Consider the following 23,633-nt stretch of genomic DNA (forward strand, 5'->3'; position numbering starts at 1 on the left):
TCACTGCTGGTGACATATCTCCCAATCCTGGACCCCCACAGCTAATACTTCCCATTAATTCCCCCTCCTACCGCTCTGTATCTAATATGAACTACCACAATCTCTCCAACATAAAACCACTGCCCTTGAAGCCCACCCCCCTGCTCCCTCTCTCTTGAGCACTCTGGAATGCCCGCTCCATCTGCAGTAAGCTTCATGTGATTGATGACTTTTTTCTCTCTTGCAATCTTCACTTCCTCGGCCACACAGAAACATGGCTAACACCTTCTGACACCACCTTCCCTGCTGTGCTGTGTAACAGCAGCCTCCACTTTACCCACACTCCTTGCCCCGGCAACAGACATGGTGGAGGAGTGGGTCTTCTCCTTTCTACTAACTGCACCTTTAACCCAATCCCACCTCTAGCCTGCCTTATCCTCCCCTCTTTTGAAGTCCACTCTGTCTGCATCTACTCTCCCTCCAACTTTCAAGTGGCCGTCATATACCGACCTCCAGGTCCAGCCACTGCCTTTATTGACCAATTCTCTACCTGGCTTCTTTTCTTTCTTTCCACTGACATTCCTAATATCATTATGGGTGACTTCAACAAGCTTTTTCCACCAATTGTCACCTCCAGCTCAAAAAATATTTCCAGAATCCATCCTTTCCTGAACCCCTCAATGTACTAAAATGCTTGTACATGCCCTCATCACTTCCCGCCTCGACTACTGCAACATCCTTTTCTGTGGCCCCCCTGCTAAAACTCTCGTACCTCTCCAGTCCATCCTAAACTCTGCTGTCAAACTAATTCATCTCTCTCCTCGCTACTCCCCCGCTTCCCCCCTCTGAAAATATCTTCACTGTCTCCCATTCCCTCAGTGTATCCAGTTCAAATTACTAATACTGACCTACAAAGTCATCCATAACCTGTCTCATCCATATATCTCTGATGTAATCTCCCGATATCTTCCATCACATAATCTCCGGTCCTCCGAAGACCTCTTTCTCTCCTCCACACTTATTTTCTCCTCATCTAATTGACTATCAACCACATTCGGATCCTTCAGATAGAACCTGAAAACCCATCTCTTCAGGAAAGCCTACAGCATACACTGACCCCGCTGCCTCCTCACCACTACCGAAGCTATCGCCTCACCAACACCAGAGCTCCTGCAACCCTCAACCTATTGTCTCCATCCCCACCATCCTGTAGAATGTAAGCCCGCAAGGGCAGGGTCCTCTCCCCTCTGTATCAGTCTGTAATTGTTAGTAGTGTTGAGCATTCCGATACCGCAAGTATCGGGTATCGGCCGATACTTGCGGTATCAGAATTCCGATACCGAGTTCCGATACTTTTGTGGTATCGGGAATCGGTATCGGATCCATAGTGATGTGTAAAATAAAGAATTGAAATAAAAAATATTGATATATTCACATCTCTGGCGGCCCCTGGACATCACCGCTGGTAACCGGCCGGCTTCTTTGTTTAAAATGAGCGCGTTTAGGACCTGAGAATGACGTCGCGGCTTCTGATTGGTCGCGTGCCGCCCATGTGACCGCCACGCGACCAATCACAAGCCGCGACGTCATTCTCAGGCACTAAACTCCTCATTCTAGGAATTTAGGACCTGCGAATGACGTTGTGGCTTCTGATTGGTCGCGTGGCGGCCACATGAGCGGCATGCGACCAATCAGAAGCCGCAACGTCATTCTCAGGTCCTAAACGCGCTCATTTTAAACAAAGAAGCCTGCCGGTTACCCGCGGTGATGTCCAGGGGCCGCCGGAGAGGTGAATATATCAATATTTTTTATTTTAATTCTTTATTTTACACATTAATATGGATCCCAGGGCCTGAAGGAGAGTTTCCTCTCCTTCAGACCCTGGGAACCATCAGGATACCTTCCGATACTTGGTGTCCCATTGACTTGTATTAGTATCGGATACCGGTATCGGCGATATCCGATACTTTTCGGGTATCGGCCGATACTATCCGATACCGATACTTTCAAGTATCGGACGGTATCGCTCAACACTAATTGTTAGTTTGCTTACTGTGATATCTGTAATTTGTATGTAACCCCTAATCATATACAGCACCATGGAATCAATCGTGCTATGGAAATAAATAATAATAATAATCTAATCGCCTCCAAGACTTTTCCCGAATATCCCCCATCCTCTGGAATTCTTTGCCCCAACACGTCCGACTATCAACCACATTTGGATCCTTCAGACAGAACCTGAAAACCCATCTCTTCTACAGCCTGAACTGACCCCGCTGCCTCCTCACCACTACCGGAGCTACCGCCTCACCAACACCGGAGCTACCGCCTCACCAACACCGGAGTTCCTGCAACCCTCAACCTACTGTCTCCTTCCCCACCATCCTGTAGAATGTAAGCCTGCAAGGGCAGGGTCCTCGCTCCTCTGTAATTGTTAGTTTACTGTAAGTGATATCTGTAATTTGTATGTAACCCCTTCTCATGTAAAGCACCATGGAATCAATGGTGCTATATAAATAAATAATAATAATAATAATAATATCTGGACTGTAGTCACACAGTGAGGTGCCATAGGAGGGTGGCTTACTATTATCAAGGGGGCCTCATGGTATCAGACAAACTGTTATTGAAGGTGCAGGAGTCGAGGAACAAATGGAGGATGCCAAGGTGATGGTAGTGAAAAAACATTAGCAGCAGCAGCAGCAGCAGCTGTGTAGGTGACTTATGCAATTTTTGTGAGTCGTTTCACATATTTTTTAGACCAGCCTGTGCACCAGCAGAACAGAGTACAAGTCTGACATGTTGTGAACTACTGTAGGGGATGGTGCAGCAGTATGTGAAGCTGAATATCATTGTCATTAAGGGGAGTTTGGACCCTTTTGCATTTTGGTCTTCAAGAATGGAAGAGTACCCTGAGCTTACCTGTCATGCCTTGGAAGTTTTGTCATGCCTTGCAGCCAGCGTTCTCTCAGAACGTGTCTTCAGAGCTACTGGTGGTGTCCTGACCGATAAGAGCATCTGGCTGTCCTCTGAAAATGTAGACTGCCTATATTTCATCAAAATGAACAAGTCATAGATCTCCAATAACTTTTGCATCCCAGTCACAGATTGAGCAGACTAGATGATGGTGTTGTTTTCGTCATCCTGCATTATTGCAGTCTGTGCCACCTTTGTGGTATCTTCTGTGCCAGCTGCTGCCACTGCTGCTGATGTTACAAACAATGTTTTGAAATGTGGAGACTCCAAGTTGGGTCTCCATCTGGTTGGTTGTGTGTAGTAGAAGGTGTATCTGAGGCCTGTTATACTGTTTTTACTCTGTGGAAATTGATGCCACTTCAGTGATGTGTGACAATTATTTTTTGAAATGTTGAGACTCCAAGTTTGGTCTCCATCTGAAGGATGGCCTGTGTAAGTAGGGCTTCCAGACAGGCAGGTCTGCACTTACTTTCATTCAACTACCTGTGTTACTTTCCTTACATTTTTCTATCAGTAGACTCTATGAAACTGAGGTTTGTACCATCTGAGCGTGACTGTAATTAAAAAAAAGGTGTTGCATGAGGTATCAGGGCCCCCAGATTAGAAGACTTACACCACTCCCTTAACCACCACATCTTAATTGAAACTGCAATTCCAAGCTGTAACTGCTGATCTAGACTGTAATGCCTCATTCATGGCACATGGCTGACTGCTGCTGTGCCATTATCAAATTTATATTGTAGATAAAGTGATGCCAAATTTCATGGTGTCTGCCGCTAATTTTGGGAAATATTTATACTCCAAGTTTTGTCTCCTTCATGTGTGGTGTGTGGTGAATTCAGCTTTTGGGCTCCCTCCGGTGGTTGTAGAGGGTAATGCAGTTGTGCCTGGACTGCAGGATTGGACAGGTGTATCTACTAATTGCAAAACTGACTGGGGTATATAGCTTTGCAGGATCCTTTAGTCAGTGCCAGTTGTCCATTGTTCTTGAAGGATTCACTTCCCTGCTGGTCTCTCCAGTTTGCTGTGTTTTTCTACAAAGATAAGTCCTGGCTTTGTTTTTGCTGTCCACCTGCTGTGGACCTTATAGCTCTGTGCATTTTCATGTTTTTGTCTTGTCCAGCTTAGTCTGTGAAGGATATTTTGCAGCCTAGCTATTTCTCTGGAGATGCAGATATACCCCCCATGTCTTTAGTCAGATGTGGTGATTCGTATTTTCTGCGGTGGATATTTTCTAGTGTTTTTATACTGACAGCATAGTACTCTGTTCTATTTTTTCTTTTTAGCTAGTATGGCCTCCTATGCTAAAATCTGATTTCATATCTGCGTATGTTATTTCCCTCTCCTCTCACAGTCAATATTTGTGGGGGGCTGTCTATCCTTTGGGGATTTTCTCTGAGGCAAGATAGGTTTCCTGTTTCTGTCTTTAGGGGTAGTTAGATCTTAGGCTGTGCCGAGGGGTCTAGGGAGTGTTAGGTACCCCCCACGGCTACTTCTAGTTGCGCTGCTAGGTTCAGGGTTTGCGGTCAGTACAGGGACCACCTTCTCCAGAGTCCGTCTCATGCTGCTCCTACGCCACCAGATCATAACAGTGGTGCCTGATTCAGTGTGGCTCACAGACCAGCAGGCGTGCATCTGGATGAAGTCAGTGTTACTATCCTTAGATTTTTCTAACATTGGTCCTCTGCCAAGCTGATATTTGTGCCACATGAGTCTGGTTGGAAAAACAATTGAGCTGTTGCATGAGGTATCTGGGCTCCCAACACAGCAGGCCTACACTGATTCCTCACCTACCTCATCTGAATTTAAACTTAAATTCCACGCTGTAAATGCTGGGACAGACTCTGATACCTCATACTTTAGCCATGGCTGACTGCTGCTGTGCCATTATAAAATGTTCTCCTGTGGGTCAATTGATCAGTCAACTATCCTTACATTTTTCTATCAATAGTAGTCTATGACATTCGAACGTCTCAACGTTCGTCAAATCGAACCGAAACTTGAAAAGTTTGCTCATTTCTAGTGAAGACACGTTCTGACCAACAGGTAGTGCACTATCAAGAAAATTACTGCAAAATACAGTGCCGGTGTTCTAACATAACCAAAGCTCGTCCTTTCCTGGCACAGATGGACTATAACAGCAGACTACAATTCGAGAGCCAGGATCATGGGGTGCATTAAAAGAGGTCTGGATACACATGATGAGAGCATTATACTGCCTCTGTACAAATCCCTAGTTAGACCGCACATGGAGTACTGTGTCCGGTTTTGGGCACCGGTGCTCAGGAAGGATATAATGGAACTAGAGAGAGTACAAAGGAGGGCAACAAAATTAATAAAGGGGATGGGAGAACTACAATACCCATATAGATTAGCGAAATTAGGATTATTTAGTCTAGAAAAAAGACGACTGAGGGGCGATCTAATAACCATGTATAAGTATATAAGGGGACAATACAAATATCTCGCTGAGGATCTGTTTATACCAAGGAAGGTGACGGGCACAAGGGGGCATTCTTTGCGTCTGGAGGAGAGAAGGTTTTTCCACCAACATAAAAGAGAATTCTTTACTGTTAGGGCAGTGAGAATCTGGAATTGCTTGCCTGAGGAGGTGGTGATGGCGAACTCAGTCGAGGGGTTCAAGAGAGGCCTGGATGTCTTCCTGGAGCAGAACAATATTGTATCATACAATTATTAGGTTCTGTAGAAGGACGTAGATCTGGGGATTTATTATGATGGAATATAGGCTGAACTGGATGGACAAATGTCTTTTTTCGGCCTTACTAACTATCTTACTATGTTACTATTGTCACATGGAATCAAAAAATGTAAGGACAAAACGACGACAAAATGCTTCAATAAGCAGTGGGAAAATACAGGACAGATGTGACAAAGTCCTCTCGCACCATGCTGATTTATCAGATTCACAAGTTTATTACTTTTATTTTGTAGTTTATGTCTTATTTGCACTTGTCTAAAGTAGGAGAATTATCATGTTTATTAGAGGTGAAAAACAGGCCCAAAACATCAATAAGCGAAAGGGCTACTTTACTTATCTATTACATTCCTCGATTTTTGTGATTTTTACAGAATTTGACTAAAATTCTACCAATAAATTTGACTCAATGTGAAATAATTAAGGTTTTCCCAAATTTTCCCTGCAGTTTCAAAATCTTTAATATTTTTTTTTATCATCAGTCTTTTTTGTCACATGCTCTGGATTATTTTCTTATATTCTCATCCATATTGAGCAGCTGGATGGCAGTCGGTCACTTCGACAAGACACGAGGCACGGCACATATCTGTGCTGATGCCATGATCTCCACCTTGTTAAGGGTCAGATATTTCAAGTCCTGATGTTCTGTCCCCGGGGGGAGGGTGAAGGTGAATTTCTGGAGCAAAGCGGAGAAGATCAGGAAGAGCTCCATGCGGGCCAGGTTCTCACCAAGACAAGCTCGCTTCCCTAGAAGACAAGATAAAACGTATGTGATAATTAATTTTCTTATACCCGGAGTTGTTCTAAGCTTTAGTTCCCACCATGTAAAGACCTCTGCTCACTGTCTGTATTTATTGGTTTATAATAATCGGTGGTGATTCATTGTATCATTCCTGAGCTAACCATCAGCTGTATGGGCAGTTGAATGCTAAGATATAATATGTTAAATATAACCTGTCATGACACTCATGGGGTGGAGGAGAGGACAGATAGGGTTTAACAGGAGCATTGTAATGTCAAAAGACAGTCAAGACTCTCTACCTTCAAGAGTACCCCCAGGAAAGAGATAGTTAGGGTCCCAGTTTCACGGACAGCTTGAGGCCCCCCTTCCTTATCGAAGAGCGTCTCAGTGCAAACATACCTGTCAATCAATGGGCCAGGGCGCACATACAGCCGATCACTAGGTTAGGAGCAGTGACTGAAGCTGCATCAGATCAACTCTGAAAGCCGGAGGTTGCCAGAATGAATACATTTAAATTCCTCCCGATAGTTGGGCTTTCATAGCTGCGGCCTCCTGACTTTAGAACGCTATAAACCATCCCACGCCTAGTACGTATAATTAATTATATCCAAAAAATATTTTGAATAGGGCAGACATAATAATCCACATTAATAAAACTATTTTAATAATATTATTAGCGATAGTAACAGAAAATTGCTGAAATCACTTCTTACATTTAGACCTAAGGGACCCGATGCCTCAGTTGTAATTAGAGATGAGCGGATCAGGCAAAATTCAAATTCACCTGTTCACGAGTTTTTCCTGAGAAATATGATTCATGGCTAAGTTATTCTCTGCAAATGTAATGGTCATCATTATGGTCTGGTCTCTTTTGACCCTAAATCTTCACTTTGCCCAGAATCCCAGATGCTCCATTTGTCTAGTCTCCGATATTTCCATCTTTGGTTCTTACCTGCTGAAAATGCCATGAAAGCCAACCTTGTGCGAAACTGTCCATCCTCGTTCAGAAAATGCTGAGGGTTAAAATCTCCTGGAGTTTCCCACTGAGATGGGTCTTGTAGGACTGATGTGAGGAAGGGGATCACAGCCGTTCCCTGATACCAAGAAAGATCAGGTGTTACCTAACTGTGTAGAGTTCATGACAATCAGAGTAGACCCAGAATTTCCTAAGTACCAATGGTGAGATAGAGAGGTGGGAAGATCGGTTCGTAGGACTCTCGTCCATCGGCCAGATCAGTAGTCATGCCTGGCTAATCAAAAGCTGAACTTGGAAGGTCCCAGAAGTTAAGAGGTTCTAGAGCATTCCGTCCAGTGGCTGGAGTCTACTGATCTGGCCGATGGAGCAAAGTCTCACAAAGCGATCCGCCCAGCTCTAGTCAGGAATTATACATGAACTGTATAGCTGTATATAACAAGAATATAACACAACTTATATACTCCCAATAACGAAACGGTACCATAAACATGTATTCCGATGGGTTTTCTACAAAAACATTGCAATTCACAGCAAAATTGCATGAAGTCGCCCGTGATTGGGGAATGCTGAGTGACATCAGCTGTTTTTAATGTCAACTTTTTACAAGACTGGGTGGTACAAAATAATTTTCTTAATATTTTCATTTGCTTGATTCAAAAAATTGTCCAATAACTTCTTTGGTATTGTGTAAGAAAATCTAGAAAATGCACATTGTAAGCATTGCCCCGTACCATCGGGATGGTATAACCTCTGAACTTGATGTCTTCGGAGACGGCATGGGAAAGAGAAGTTGGTGCCAGGTCAAAAACTCTCTGTGCTTCATGGATGACGGCGTTTGTATAAGCCAGCTGGGGCTTGTCCATGATCTCAGGGGATCGCAGGGACTTGGTCACTTCATCTATCTCCTGCTGAACTTTTTCTGTGAGACAAAGATGAGATTATTATTAGTTATTTTGGAGCACCAATAATTCCAGAGTGCTGAATATACGGAGGGGGATTACAGGTGTATGGTACAACACAAAAGCACACACAAGTACAAAAAACATGAACAAACTGACTGGTTCAGGAGGAAGAGGACCCTGCCCTCACAAGCTTAACATATGCAGGATATTGGGGAAGGACACAGAAGAAGGAGAAGGTCAGTGATCTTACTGTGGCATTGAGAGGGCAGCGCTGCTATTACAGGCTGTAATGAGGTGACAGTGGGGTCACTGCAAGCTGCAGACCTTCCTGATGAGTTTTGAAGGTAAAAAATGTTGGAGACAATTGGTTGTGTTTGGGCACTGTGTTCCAGAGGATGGGGGAAACTCAGAAGTCTTGGGGGTAATTTGATGAGAAACGTAGGTGAGGGGAGGAGGGAAAGAGGTCTTGTGAGGAGCGAGGATTAAATGTGGGGAGGTACTGGAAGATTAATACACAAATGGCCGGAACAAGATGGCGGCGCCCATCGGTAACCATGAGGAGCACCGGGGGAGACAGGTGAGTATTGGGGGGCTATCGGGGACCCCATTTCTCTGTCCTCTGATATGCGATCACATCGGAGGACAGAGAAATTAAATGGGAAATCGCGTTTTTTTTTTTTTTTTTGCGACTGCCAGTAAATGGTTAATTACCGGCGATTGCAACCCGGAGCTCGGTAAAAAAACCCCGAATCATGTTCTCTGGGGTCTCAACTACCCCCGGCAACCGAGACCCCAGAGAAAATCTGACTCTGGGGACGCTATTCACTTTTTCCACAGCGCTGTTAATTAACGGCGCTGTGGTTTAATTACCCTTAACTGCTGCCGTTAAAAGGAATATCGGCCGTCTTTAAGGGGTTAAACTTGAGCAAAATGGGATGATAAATATACGGCCAGGAAGAAATATGCAGCTAATGAATTCTTTTGAGAACCGTGCTATCAGAAGTGGAAAGGAAGAACAAAGACAACAACTCTGAATGGAAACAGAGGAGCAAGAGAAACCGACTACAAAATTAAATGTGTCTATACAAATGCACAGAGCATCCGGAAGATCTTTGGTGTCTCAGCTGCCGGGGGTAGCCGAGACCCCAAAGAACATGATCGGGGTCAGTTTTTACCGACTCCTGTTTTACCGACCCCTGTTTTGCGATCGCCGGTAATTAACTGTTTACCGGCGGCCGCAAAAAAAAAAGAGATGTGTCATTCTCTGTCCTCTGATGTGATCACACATCAGAGGACAGAGAAATAGGGGGATTCTGGGACTTATACTTACCGTTGTCTCTTGGTCCTCCTGCGTCCCCTCCTGCCCGCCGACTTCTTCATCCGGTAAGAAAATGGCGGGCGCATGCGCAGTGCGCCCGCCATGATCTGCCGGCTGGCAGCTAGAGGAGTTGGGGCTAAATTTAGGGTTAGGGTTAGGGTTGGGGCTAAAATTAGGGTTTGGGTTGGGGCTAAATTTAGGGTTAGGGTAAAGGTTGGCGCTAAATTTAGGTTTAGGGTTAGGGTTGGGGCTAAATTTAGGGTTAGGGTTGGGGCTAAATTTAGGGTCAGGGTTAGGGTTGGGGCTAAATTTAGGGTTAAGGCTAGGGTTAGGCCTCTTTCTCACTTGCGTCACTATGGGGCCATCGCAATGCGTCGGCCCGACGTACCGACACACGTTGCGAAAATTGTGCACAACGTGGGCAGTGGATGTAGTTTTTCAACGCATCCGCTGCCCAGTCTATGTCCTGTGGAGGAGGGGGCGGAGTTCGGCCACACATGCGTGGTCAGAAATGGTGGACACGATGTACAAAAAAACATTACATTGAACGTTTATTTGTGACGACGGTCCACCAAAACACAACGGATCCAGTGCAAGACGAACACGAAGTGTGGCCATCCATCTCGATCTGTTGGCAATACAAGTCTATGGGCAAAAAACGCATTCTGCGGGCACATTTGCAGGATCCGTTTTTTGTCCAAAATGACAGATTGCTACGGATGCCACACAACGCAATAGTGAAAGTAGCCTTAGGTCTAGGGTTAGGGTTGGGGCTAAAGTTAGGGCTAGGGTTATGGTTGGGCTAGGGTTAGGGCTAAAGTTAGGGCTAGGGTTAGAGTTGGGGCTAAATTTAGGGTTAGGGCTAGGGTTAGGGTTGGGGCTAAAGCTAGGGTTGTGGCTAAAGTTAGGGTTAGAGTTGGAATTAGGGTTAGTGTTATGATCTGGTGGCCTAGGAGCAGCATGAGACGGACTCTGGAGAAGGTGGTCCCTGTACTGACCGCAAACCCTGAACCTAGCAGCGCAACTAGAAGTAGCCGTGGGGGGTACCTAACACTCCCTAGACCCCTTGGCACAGCCTAAGATCTAACTACCCCTAAAGACAGAAACAGGAAACCTATCTTGCCTCAGAGAAAATCCCCAAAGGATAGATAGCCCCCCACAAATATTGACTGTGAGAGGAGAGGGAAATAACATGATATGAAATCAGATTTTAGCATAGGAGGCCATACTAGCTAAAAAGAAAGAATAGAACAGAGTACTATGCGGTCAGTATAAAAACACTAGAAAATATCCACCACAGAAAATACAAAACACCACATCTGACTAAAGACATGGGGGGTATATCTGCATCTCCAGAGAAATAGCTAGGCTGCAAAAAATCCTTCACAGACTAAGCTGGACAAGACAAAAACATGAAAATGCACAGAACTATAAGGTCCACAGCAGGTGGACAGCAAAAACAAAGCCAGGACTTATCTTTGTAGAAAAACACAGCAAACAGGAGAGACCAGCAGGGAAGAGAATCCTTCAAGAACAATGGACAACTGGCACTGACTAAAGGATCCTGCAAAGCTATATACCCCAGTCAGTTTTGCAATTAGTAGATACACCTGTCCACTCCTGCAGTCCAGGCACAACTGCATTACCCTCTACAACCACCGGAGGGAGCCCAAAAGCTGAATTCACAACAGGTTAGGGTTTGGATTAGGGTTGGTATTAGGGTTAGGGTTGGTATTAGGGTTACGTTTGGGATTAGCGTTACTTTTGGGATTAGGGTTAAGGTTAGGGTTTGGATTAGGGTTAGGGGTGTATTGGGATTAGGGTTAGGTTTGAGGTTAGAGTTGAGATTAGGATTAGGGGTGTGTTTGATTTAGGGTTTTGATTAGGGTTATCGTTAGGGTTGAGATTAGGGTTGTTTTGGGGTTAGGGTTGTGATTATCATTAGGGTTGTGATTAGGATTATGGATTGGGTTGGGATTAGGGTTAGGGGTGTGTTGGGGTTAGGGTTGGAGTTAGAATTGGGAGGTTTCCACTGTTTAGGTACATCTGGGGGTCTCCCAACACGACAGCCAATTTTGCGCTCAAAAAGTCAAATGGTGCTCTCTCCCTTCTGAGCTCTGCCGTGCGCCCAAACAGTGGTCCCCCCACACATGGGGTACCAGCCTACTCAGGACAAATTGGAAAACAACTTTTGGGGTCCAAATTCTCTTGTTACCCTTATGAAAATAAAAACTTGGGGGCTAAAAAATCTTTTTTGTGGAAAAAAAATATTTTTTATTTTCACGACTGCATTATAAACTTCTGTGAAGCACTTGGGCATTCAAAGTTCTCACCACACATCTAGATGAGTTCCATGGGGGGTCTAGTTTCCAAAATGGGGTCACGTGTGTTATTTTTTACTGTTTAGGTACATCAGGGGCTCTGCAAATGCAACATAACGCCCGCAGACCATTCTTTCAAAGTCTGCATACCAAAACGGCGCTCCTTCCCTTCCGAGCTCTCCCGTGCGCCCAAACAGTGGTCCCCCCACACATGGGGTACCCGCATACTCAGGACAAATTGTACAACTATTTTTGTGGTCTAATTTCTCTTGTTACCCTTGTGAAAATAAAAACTTGGGGGCTAAAAAATCTTTTTTGTGGAAAAAAAATATTTTTTTATTTTCACGACTCTACATTATAAACTTCTGTGAAGCACTTGGGCATTCAAAGTTCTCACCACACATCTATATAAGTTCTTTGGGGGGTCTAGTTTCCAAAATGGGGTCACTTGTGGGGGGTTTATACTGTTTAGGTACATCAGGGGCTCTGCAAACGCAACATAACGCCCGCAGACCATTCTATCAAAGTCTGCATTCCAAAACGGCACTTCTTCCCTTCCGAGCTCTGCCGTGCGTCCAAACAGTGGTCCCACCCACATATGGGATATCAGCCTACTCAGCATAAAGTGCAAAATAAATTTTGGGGTCCAATTTCTCTTGTTACCCTTGTGAAAGTAAAAATTTGGAGGTGAAAAGATCATTTTTGTGGAAAAAATATGATTTTTTATTTTCATTGCTCTACATTATAAACTTCTGTGAAGCAGTTGGGGGATTATAGTGCTCACCACAAATCTAGATAAGCTCTTTGGGGGGTCTAGTTTCCAAAATGGGGTCACTTGTTGGGGGTTTCTACTGTTTAGGCACATCAGGAGCTCTGCAAATGCAACATGACACCCGCAGACCATTCCATCAAAGTCTGCATTCCAAGTGGCGCTCCTTCCCTTCCGAGCCCCGATGTGTGCCCAAACAGTGCCCCCCCACATATGGGGTATCAGCGTACTCAGGACAAACTGGTCAACAGATTTTGGGGTCCAATGTCTCCTGTTAACCTTGAGAACATAAAAATTGCAGGCTAAAAATTCATTTTTGAGGGAAAAAAAAGGATTTTTTATTTTCACCACTCTACTTTAAAAATTTCTGTGAAGCACTTGGGGGTTTAAAGTGCTCACCACACATCTAGATAAGTTCCTTAAGGGGTCTAGTTTCCAAAATGGTGTGACTTGTGGGGGGTTTCTACTGTTTAGGCACATCAGGGGCTCTCCAAACGCGACATGGAGTCCGATCTCAATTCCAGCCAATTCTACATTGAAAAAGTAAAACGGCGCTCCTTCACTTCTAAGTTCTGCGGTGCGCCCAAACAGTGGTTTACCCTCACATATGGGGTATCGATGTACTCAGGAGAAATTGCACAACAACTTTTGTGGTCTAATTTTTCCTGTTACCCTTGTGAAAATAAGAATTTGTGGGCGAAAATATCGTTTTTGTGTAAGCAAATGCGATTTTTTATTTTCACGACTCTACGTTATAAACTTCTGTGAAACATTAGGGGGTTCAAAGTGCTCACCACACATCTAGATAAGTTCCTTAAGGGGTCTAGTTTCTAAAATGGTGTCACTTGTGGGGGGTTTCCACTGTTTAGGCAAATCAGGGGCTCTCTAAACGTGACATGGCGTCCAATCTCAATTCCAGCCAATTCTGCATTGAAAAAGTCAAATGGCGCTCCTTCTTTCCAAGCTCTGCCGTGCGCCCAAACAGTGGTTTACCCCCACATATGTGGTATAGGCGTATTCAGGAGAAATTGCACAACAAAATTTATGGTTACATTTCTGTTTTTACACTTGTGAAAATAAAAAAATGCTTCTGAAGTAAAATGTTCGCAAAAAAAAGTTAAATGTTCATTTTTTCCTCCCACATTGTTTCAGTTCCTGTGAAGCACGTAAAGGGTTAATAAACTTCTTGAATGTGGTTCTGAGCACCTTGAGGGGTGCAGTTTTTAGAATGGTGTCACACTTCATTATTTTCTATCATATAGACCCCTCAAAATGACTTCAAATGTGATGTGGTCCCTAAAAAAAAAAAGGTGTTGTAAAAATGAGAAATTACTGGTCAAATTTGAACCCTTATAACTCCCTAACCAAAAAAAATTTTGTTTCCAAAATTGTGCTGATGTAAAGTAGACATGTGGGAAATGTTATTTATTAACTATTTTTTGTGACATATCTCTGTGATTTAAGGGCATAAAAATACAAAGTTTGAAAATTGCAAAATTTTAAACATTTTCACCATATTTCCGTTTTTTTCCCATAAATAATCGCAAGTAATATCGAAGAAATGTTACCACTAACATGAAGTACAATATGTGACAAAAAAACAAACTCAGAATCACCGGGATCCGTTAAAGCGTTCCAGAGTTATAACCTCATAAAATGACAGTGGTCAGAATTGTAAAAATTGGCTCGGTCATTAAGTACCAAATTGGCTCTGTCACTAAGGGGTTAAAGCTCATCTGTGCTTCACTGTTTTTGTAAGATGCAACCTATCTCTACCAAAACATTGCTCACGGCACCATCGATGTAGCCAGTTGTTCACCTGTAGAATACTATTCAATTACCTTGGTCCATGTCCATCCACTGGAAGGATGGATGAGAAGACGACCTGCGCTCCCAGTTCTTTAACTGTCCAACCTAGGTCTTCAAAGTCTCTACATATACAGTGGGGCAAAAAAGTATTTAGTCAGTCAGCCATAGTGCAAGTTCCACCACTTAAAAAGATGAGAGGCGTCTGTAATTTACATCATAGGTAGACCTCAGCTATGGGAGACAAACTGAGGAAAAAGATCCAGAAAATCACATTGTCTGTTTTTTTAACATTTTATTTGCATATTATGGTGGAAAATAAGTATTTGGTCAGAAACAAACAATCAAGATTTCTGGCTCTCACAGACCTGTAACTTCTTCTTTAAGAGTCTCCTCTTTCCTCCACTCATTACCTGTAGTAATGGCACCTGTTTAAACTTGTTATCAGTATAAAAAGACACCTGTGCACACCCTCAAACAGTCTGACTCCAAACTCCACTATGGTGAAGACCAAAGAGCTGTCAAAGGACATCAGAAACAAAATTGTAGCCCTGCACCAGGCTGGGAAGACTGAATCTGCAATAGCCAACCAGCTTGGAGTGAAGAAATCAACAGTGGGAGCAATAATTAGAAAATGGAAGACATACAAGACCACTGATAATCTCCCTCGATCTGGGGCTCCACGCAAAATCCCACCCCATGGGGTCAGAACAGGCTCGGACTGGCCCACCGGGGAACCGGAGGATCCTCCGGTGGGCCCTGACACTGACACCTGCTGGCAGGACCTCCCCCCGCTCCAGGGTCCCCCCCACCACCGCAACCCCCCCCGCCAAAGCCGCCCCCCCCCCCGCCTTGAATACTCACCCTGCCTGCTCCAGCGATGGTCTCGGCGTCTGCACTGCAGCTCGTCCTGAACGAGCTGTCACGTGACACCGCTCATTAAGATCATGAATATGTGCATATTCATGATCTTAATGAACGGTGTCACATGACCGCTCAAGCAGGAAGAAGGTGCTGCGCCGGCGCCTAGAGTCGGGACAGAGCGCGAGGGATGTCGGCACGGCCGTGCAGTGGGACAGGTGAGTATGAGGGACTGAGGGACGGAGGGACGGGGGGGAGGAAGGAGGACATAAGCCGGCGCGCCGAGCATGAGCGGGTGCGGAGAGAAAAGCCTGCATACAGGGGGGAATATGAGCCATACAGGGGGGAATATGAGCCATGCAGGGGGGAATATGAGCCATACAGGGGGGAATATGAGCCATACAGGGGGGAATATGAGCCATACAGGGGGGAATATGAGCCATGCAGGGGGGAATATGAGCCATACAGGGGGGAATATGAGCCATACAGGGGGGAATATAAGCCATGCAGGGGGGAATATAAGCCATGCAGGGGGGAATATGAGCCATGCAGGGGGGAATATGAGCCATACAGGGGGGAATATGAGCCATACAGGGGGGAATATAAGCCATGCAGGGGGGAATATAAGCCATGCAGGGGGGAATATGAGCCATGCAGGGGGGAATATGAGCCATACAGGGGGGAATATGAGCCATACAGGGGGGAATATGAGCCATGCAGGGGGGAATATAAGCCATGCATACAGGGGGGAATATGAGCCATACAGGGGGGAATATGAGCCATACAGGGGGGAATATGAGCCATGCAGGGGGGAATATGAGCCATACAGGGGGGAATATGAGCCATGCAGGGGGGAATATGAGCCATACAGGGGGGAATATGAGCCATACAGGGGGGAATATGAGCCATGCAGGGGGGAATATGAGCCATACAGGGGGGAATATGAGCCATGCAGGGGGGAATATGAGCCATACAGGGGGGAATATGAGCCATACAGGGGGGAATATAAGCCATGCAGGGGGGAATATAAGCCATGCAGGGGGGAATATAAGCCATGCAGGGGGGAATATGAGCCATACAGGGGGGAATATGAGCCATGCATACAGGGGGGAATATAAGCCATGCAAGGGGGAATATAAGCCATGCAGGGGGGAATATGAGCCATGCAGGGGGGAATATGAGCCATGCAGGGGGGAATATGAGCCATGCAGGGGGGAATATGAGCCATACAGGGGGGAATATAAGCCATACAGGGGGGAATATAAGCCATGCAGGGGGGAATATGAGCCATACAGGGGGGAATATAAGCCATACAGGGGGGAATATGAGCCATGCAGGGGGGAATATGAGCCATGCAGGGGGGAATATGAGCCATACAGGGGGGAATATGAGCCATGCAGGGGGGAATATGAGCCATGCAGGGGGGAATATGAGCCATGCAGGGGGGAATATAAGCCATGCAGGGGGGAATATGAGCCATACAGGGGGGAATATGAGCCATGCAGGGGGGAATATGAGCCATGCAGGGGGGAATATGAGCCATGCAGGGGGGAATATGAGCCATGCAGGGGGGAATATGAGCCATGCAGGGGGGAATATGAGCCATGCATACAGGGGGGAATATGAGCCATGCAAGGGGGAATATAAGCCATGCAGGGGGGAATATAAGCCATGCAGGGGGGAATATAAGCCATACAGGGGGGAATATGAGCCATGCAGGGGGGAATATGAGCCATACAGGGGGGAATATGAGCCATGCAGGGGGGAATATGAGCCATACAGGGGGGAATATGAGCCATGCAGGGGGGAATATGAGCCATGCAGGGGGGAATATGAGCCATACAGGGGGGAATATAAGCCATACAGGGGGGAATATAAGCCATGCAGGGGGGAATATAAGCCATGCAGGGGGGAATATGAGCCATACAGGGGGGAATATAAGCCATACAGGGGGGAATATGAGCCATGCAGGGGGGAATATGAGCCATGCAGGGGGGAATATGAGCCATACAGGGGGGAATATGAGCCATGCAGGGGGGAATATGAGCCATGCAGGGGGGAATATGAGCCATGCAGGGGGGAATATAAGCCATGCAGGGGGGAATATGAGCCATACAGGGGGGAATATGAGCCATGCAGGGGGGAATATGAGCCATGCAGGGGGGAATATGAGCCATGCAGGGGGGAATATGAGCCATGCATACAGGGGGGAATATAAGCCATGCAAGGGGGAATATAAGCCATGCAGGGGGGAATATGAGCCATGCAGGGGGGAATATGAGCCATGCAGGGGGGAATATGAGCCATGCAGGGGGGAATATGAGCCATGCAGGGGGGAATATGAGCCATGCAGGGGGGAATATGAGCCATACAGGGGGGAATATGAGCCATGCAGGGGGGAATATGAGCCATACAGGGGGGAATATGAGCCATGCAGGGGGGAATATAAGCCATACAGGGGGGAATATGAGCCATACAGGGGGGAATATGAGCCATGCAGGGGGGAATATGAGCCATACAGGGGGGAATATGAGCCATGCAGGGGGGAATATGAGCCATGCAGGGGGGAATATGAGCCATGCAGGGGGGAATATGAGCCATACAGGGGGGAATATGAGCCATGCAGGGGGGAATATGAGCCATGCAGGGGGGAATATGAGCCATACAGGGGGGAATATGAGCCATGCAGGGGGGAATATGAGCCATACAGGGGGGAATATGAGCCATGCAGGGGGGAATATAAGCCATACAGGGGGGAATATGAGCCATACAGGGGGGAATATGAGCCATACAGGGGGGAATATGAGCCATGCAGGGGGGAATATGAGCCATACAGGGGGGAATATGAGCCATGCAGGGGGGAATATGAGCCATGCAGGGGGGAATATGAGCCATACAGGGGGGAATATGAGCCATGCAGGGGGGAATATGAGCCATGCAGGGGGGAATATGAGCCATGCAGGGGGGAATATGAGCCATGCAGGGGGGAATATGAGCCATGCAGGGGGGAATATGAGCCATGCAGGGGGGAATATGAGCCATGCATACAGGGGGGAATATGAGCCATGCAGGGGGGAATATAAGCCATGCAGGGGGGAATATGAGCCATACAGGGGGGGGATATAAGCCATGCATACAGGGGCGGACTATGAGCCATGCATACAGGGGGGGATATGAACCATACAGGGGGGGATATAAGCCATGCATACAGGGGCGGACTATGAGCCTTGCATACAGGGGGGAATATAAGCCATTCATACAGGGGGGAATACGAACCATGCATACAGGGGCGGACTATGAGCCTTGCATACAGGGGGGGATATGAGCCATGCATACAGGGGGGGATATGAGCCATGCATAGGGGGTGGGGAATATGAGCCATGCATACATGGGGAGATATGAGTCATGCATACAGGAGGGGGTAATATGAGCCATGTATATGGGATAGGAGGGAGATGAGCGATGCATACAGGAGGGGGGGTCATTATACAGTATGGAGCATCATGTGTGGCCAATGGACATTATACAGTATGGAGCATCATGTGTGGCCAATGGACATTATACAGTATGGAGCATCATGTGTGGCCGTTATACAGTATGGAGCATCATGTGTGGTCACTATACAGTATTGAGCATTATGTGGGATCATTATACAGTATAATAATAATAATAATAATAATTTTTATTTATATAGCGCCAACATATTCCGCAGCGCTTTACAAATTATAGAGGGGACTTGTACATACAATAGACATTACAGCATAACAGAAATACAGTTCAAAACAGATACCAAGAGGAGTGAGGGCCCTGCTCGTAAGCTTACAAACTATGAGGAAAAGGGGAGACACGAGAGGTGGATGGTAACAATTGCTATAGTTATTCGGACCAGCCATAGTGTAAGGCTTGGGTGTTCATGTAAAGCTGCATGAACCAGTTAATTAATTTTTTTTTTTTTTTTTTTTTAATATAGGCCACAGTATGGAGAACTGTGTGGCCGTTATACACTATGGAGTACTATGTGTTGGTGGTCATTATACAGTATGGAGCACTGTCTGGCCATTATACAGTATGGAGCAATGTGTGGCCATTATACACTATGGAGCATCATGTGTGGCCATTATACAGTATGAAGAACTGTGTGTGGCCATTATACAGTATGCAGCATCATGTGTGGCCGTTATACAGTATGGAGCATCATGTGTGGCCATTATACAGTATGGAGCATCATGTGTGGCCATTATACAGTATGCAGCATCATGTGTGGCCGTTATACAGTATGGAGCATCATATGCGGTCATTATACAGTATGGAGCATCATGTGTGGCCATTATACAGTATGGAGCATCATGTGTGGCCATTATACAGTATGGAGCACTGTGTGGCCATATTTTTGTTTGCTTATAATTATTGTATATAAAACAGTGTGATCAGCAGTGCTAAATGGCTGCAGTTGGGATGTGGATATGGGTGTGACTAGTTGTGAAATGGGTCTAGTCAGAGCCGTGGACTAAAATTTGCCGCAGCGCACTACGCGCGCCGCAAACTTTATACCTCCTTCCCTTCTTCAAAAGTTGGGAGGTATGGTACCACATTTGCCAGATCACGGCAAGTGCCGCAAATCCCATAGGGAATGAATGAGGCCGAAGGCAGTGTTGCTGTAAGTGATCTGTTACGCGGCAGATGCAGAAAAACTGCCCAATATGCTGCAAAATGCGACTTTCACATCAGCGATTCTTGCCAAAGTCACTGCCGATAGTCTCATACTCACCAATGGGGGAGGCAGCACTAAAAGTGCCTTGGGCAGCAGAAACTCTAAATACGGCCCTGGGGGGCTACATTATATTCTGTGAGGGTGCTACCCCAACCCTTGCTACATTATTAAGACGTGAACTACCTTATATTATACCCTGATATTAGGGCTTTTTACCGCACAATTGGTGGTCTTGTATCTATTTCTATGTAGCTACATAGTGGGCCCCAAGAATGATTTTCTCTGGTGGGCCCAAGGTGCTCCAGTCCGACGCTGGGTCAGAATGATCACAAGAACGGTGAGCAAAAATCCCAGAACCACGCGGGGGGACCTAGTGAATGAACTGCAGAGAGCTGGGACCAATGTAACAAGGCCTACCATAAGTAACACACTACGCCACCATGGACTCAGATCCTGCAGTGCCAGACGTGTCCCACTGCTTAAGCCAGTACATGTCCGGGCCCGTCTGAAGTTTGCTAGAGAGCATTTGGATGAACCAGAGGAGTTTTGGGAGAATGTCCTACGGTCTGATGAAACCAAACTGGAACTGTTTGGTAGAAACACAACTTGTCGTGTTTGGAGGAAAAAGAATACTGAGTTGCATCCTGTTGTGAATTCTGTTGTCAAGCTCCCTCCTGTGGTCATGAATGGTACTTCGGCTGGTTCTGTCCATGGGCTTCCTCTGGTGGTTGTGAGTGGGGCTGCGGCTTCTGAGTTTCCTTCCACAGGTTAATTCGTTAGCTGGCTGCTCTATTTAACTCCACCTAGATCATTGCTCCATGCCATCTGTCAATGTTCCAGTATTGGTTTAGTTCGCTCCTGGATCGTTCTTGTGACCTGTCTTCCCAGCAGAAGCTAAGTTCCTGCTTGTTTTTCTCTGGTTTGCTATTTTTCTGTCCAGCTTGCTATTTTGATTTTTGTCTTGCTTGCTGGAAGCTCTGGGACGCAGAGGGAGCGCCTCCGCACCGTGAGTCGGTGCGGAGGGTCTTTTTGCGCCCTCTGCGTGGTCTTTTTGTAGTTTTTGTGCTGATCGCAAAGTTACCTTTCCTATCCTCTGTCTGTTCAGTAAGTCGGGCCTGACTTTGCTAAATCTATGTCATCTCTGTGTTTGTACTTTTCATCTTAACTCACAGTCATTATATGTGGGGGGCTGCCTTTTCCTTTGGGGAATTTCTCTGAGGCAAGGTAGGCTTTATTTTTCTATCTTTAGGGCTAGCTAGTTCCTTAGGCTGTGACGAGTTGCATAGGGAGCGTTAGGAGCAATCCACGGCTATTTCTAGTGTGTGTGATAGGATTAGGGATTGCGGTCAGCAGAGTTCCCACGTCTCAGAGCTTGTCCTGTATTATTAGTAACTATCAGGTCATTCCGTGTGCTCTTAACCACCAGGTCCATTATTGTCCTAACCACCAGGTCATAACAGTACAGGTGGCCAAAAGTATTAATGCATCTCAATAGAGGGATAAGAGAAGTTCTGAGACCATTTTTTTTTCTTTGCAGTGTGTTTTGTCTCTCTTTTCCCCTTTACCTCTGGGTGGTTCAGGATACAGGTGTAGATATGGACATTCAAGGTCTGTCCTCTTGTATGGATAATCTCACTGCAAGGGTACAAAACATTCAAGATTTTGTGGTTCAGAATCCGATGTTAGAGCCTAGGATTCCAATTCCTGATTTGTTTTTTGGGGATAGATCTAAGTTTCTGAATTTCAAAAATAATTGTAAATTGTTTCTTGCTTTGAAACCTCGCTCCTCAGGTGACCCTGTTCAACAAGTGAAAATCATTATTTCTTTGTTACGTGGCGACCCTCAAGACTGGGCATTTTCCCTTGCGCCAGGAGATCCGGCATTGCGTGATGTTGATGCGTTTTTTCTGGCGCTTGGATTGCTTTATGATGAACCAAATTCAGTGGATCAGGCAGAGAAAATCTTGCTGGCTTTGAGTCAGGGTCAGGATGAAGCGGAGGTGTACTGTCAGAAGTTTAGAAAGTGGTCTGTGCTTACTCAGTGGAATGAGTGTGCCCTGGCGGCAATTTTCAGAAAGGGTTTTTCTGAAGCCCTTAAGGATATCATGGTGGGATTTCCCACGCCTGCTGGTCTGAATGAGTCTATGTCCTTGGCCATTCAGATCGATCGGCGCTTGCGTGAGCGCAAAGCTGTACACCATCTGGCGGTATTCTCTGAGCATAGGCCTGAGCCTATGCAATGTGATAGGACTTTGACCACAGCTGAACGGCAAGAACACAGACGTCGGAATGGGCTGTGTTTTTACTGTGGTGATTCCACTCATGCTATCTCCGATTGTCCTAAGCGCACTAAGCGGTTCGCTAGGTCTGCCACCATTGGTACGGTACAGTCAAAATTTCTTTTGTCCGTTACTCTGATTTGCTCTTTGTCATCCTATTCTGTTATGGCATTTGTGGATTCAGGCGCTGCCCTGAATTTGATGGACTTGGAGTTTGCCAGGCGCTGTGGTTTTTTCTTGGAACCCTTGCAGTATCCTATTCCATTGAGAGGAATTGATGCTACGCCTTTGGCCAAGAATAAGCCTCAGTACTGGACCCAATTGACCATGTGCATGGCTGCTGCACATCAGGAGGATATTCGCTTTTTGGTGTTGCATAATCTGCATGATGTGGTCGTTTTGGGGTTGCCATGGCTACAGGTCCATAATCCAGTATTGGATTGGAAATCTATGTCTGTGTCCAGCTGGGGTTGTCAGGGGGTACATGGTGATGTTCCATTTTTGTCTATTTCATCATCCACCCCTTCTGAAGTCCCGGAGTTTTTGTCGGATTACCGGGATGTATTTGATGAGCCCAAATCCAGTGCCCTACCTCCTCATAGGGATTGCGATTGTGCTATCAATTTGATTCCTGGTAGTAAGTTTCCTAAGGGCCGACTGTTCAATTTATCTGTGCCAGAACACGCCGCTATGCGGAGTTATATAAAGGAATCCTTGGAGAAGGGTCTTATTCGCCCGTCGTCGTCACCATTGGGAGCAGGGTTCTTTTTTGTGGCCAAGAAGGATGGTTCTTTGAGACCTTGTATTGATTACCGCCTTCTTAATAAGATCACAGTCAAATTTCAGTACCCTTTGCCGCTGCTGTCTGATTTATTTGCTCGGATTAAGGGGGCTAGTTGGTTCACCAAGATAGATCTTCGTGGTGCGTATAATCTTGTGCATATTAAACAGGGCGATGAATGGAAAACAGCATTTAATACGCCCGAGGGCCATTTTGAGTACCTGGTTATGCCATTCAGGCTTTCCAATGCTCCATCAGTATTTCAGTCCTTTATGCATGACATCTTCCGAGAGTACCTGGATAAATTCCTGATTGTATATTTGGATGATATTTTGGTCTTCTCGGATGATTGGGAGTCTCACGTGAAGCAGGTCAGAATGGTGTTCCAGGTCCTTCGTGTGAATTCTTTGCTTGTGAAGGGGTCAAAGTGTCTCTTTGGAGTTCAGAAGGTTTCATTTTTGGGTTTCATTTTTTCCCCTTCTACTATCGAGAT

At 45.8% G+C, this 23,633-nt stretch overlaps 1 protein-coding gene across 6 annotated transcripts in view; it reads right to left on the reverse strand.

Moving 5' to 3' along the window:
* Positions 1-5,869: 5,869 nt before the first annotated feature.
* The window catches only part of LOC138643219 (cytochrome P450 2C20-like), a 383,231-nt gene continuing 365,467 nt past the window's right edge, over positions 5,870-23,633 (reverse strand). For all 6 annotated transcript variants that reach the window (XM_069732076.1, XM_069732074.1, XM_069732075.1 and 3 more), the window contains 3 exons: positions 8,124-8,311; positions 7,369-7,510; positions 5,870-6,421 (listed from right to left, as the gene is read on the reverse strand). In XM_069732076.1, the coding sequence (XP_069588177.1) occupies positions 6,228-6,421; positions 7,369-7,510; positions 8,124-8,311 (524 nt within the window). In that variant the 3' untranslated portion in view covers positions 5,870-6,227. The remainder of the gene's footprint in view (positions 6,422-7,368; positions 7,511-8,123; positions 8,312-23,633) is intronic.

Source organism: Ranitomeya imitator, chromosome 6 (genome assembly GCF_032444005.1).
Source record: "Ranitomeya imitator isolate aRanImi1 chromosome 6, aRanImi1.pri, whole genome shotgun sequence".
NCBI lineage: Eukaryota > Metazoa > Chordata > Amphibia > Anura > Dendrobatidae > Ranitomeya > Ranitomeya imitator.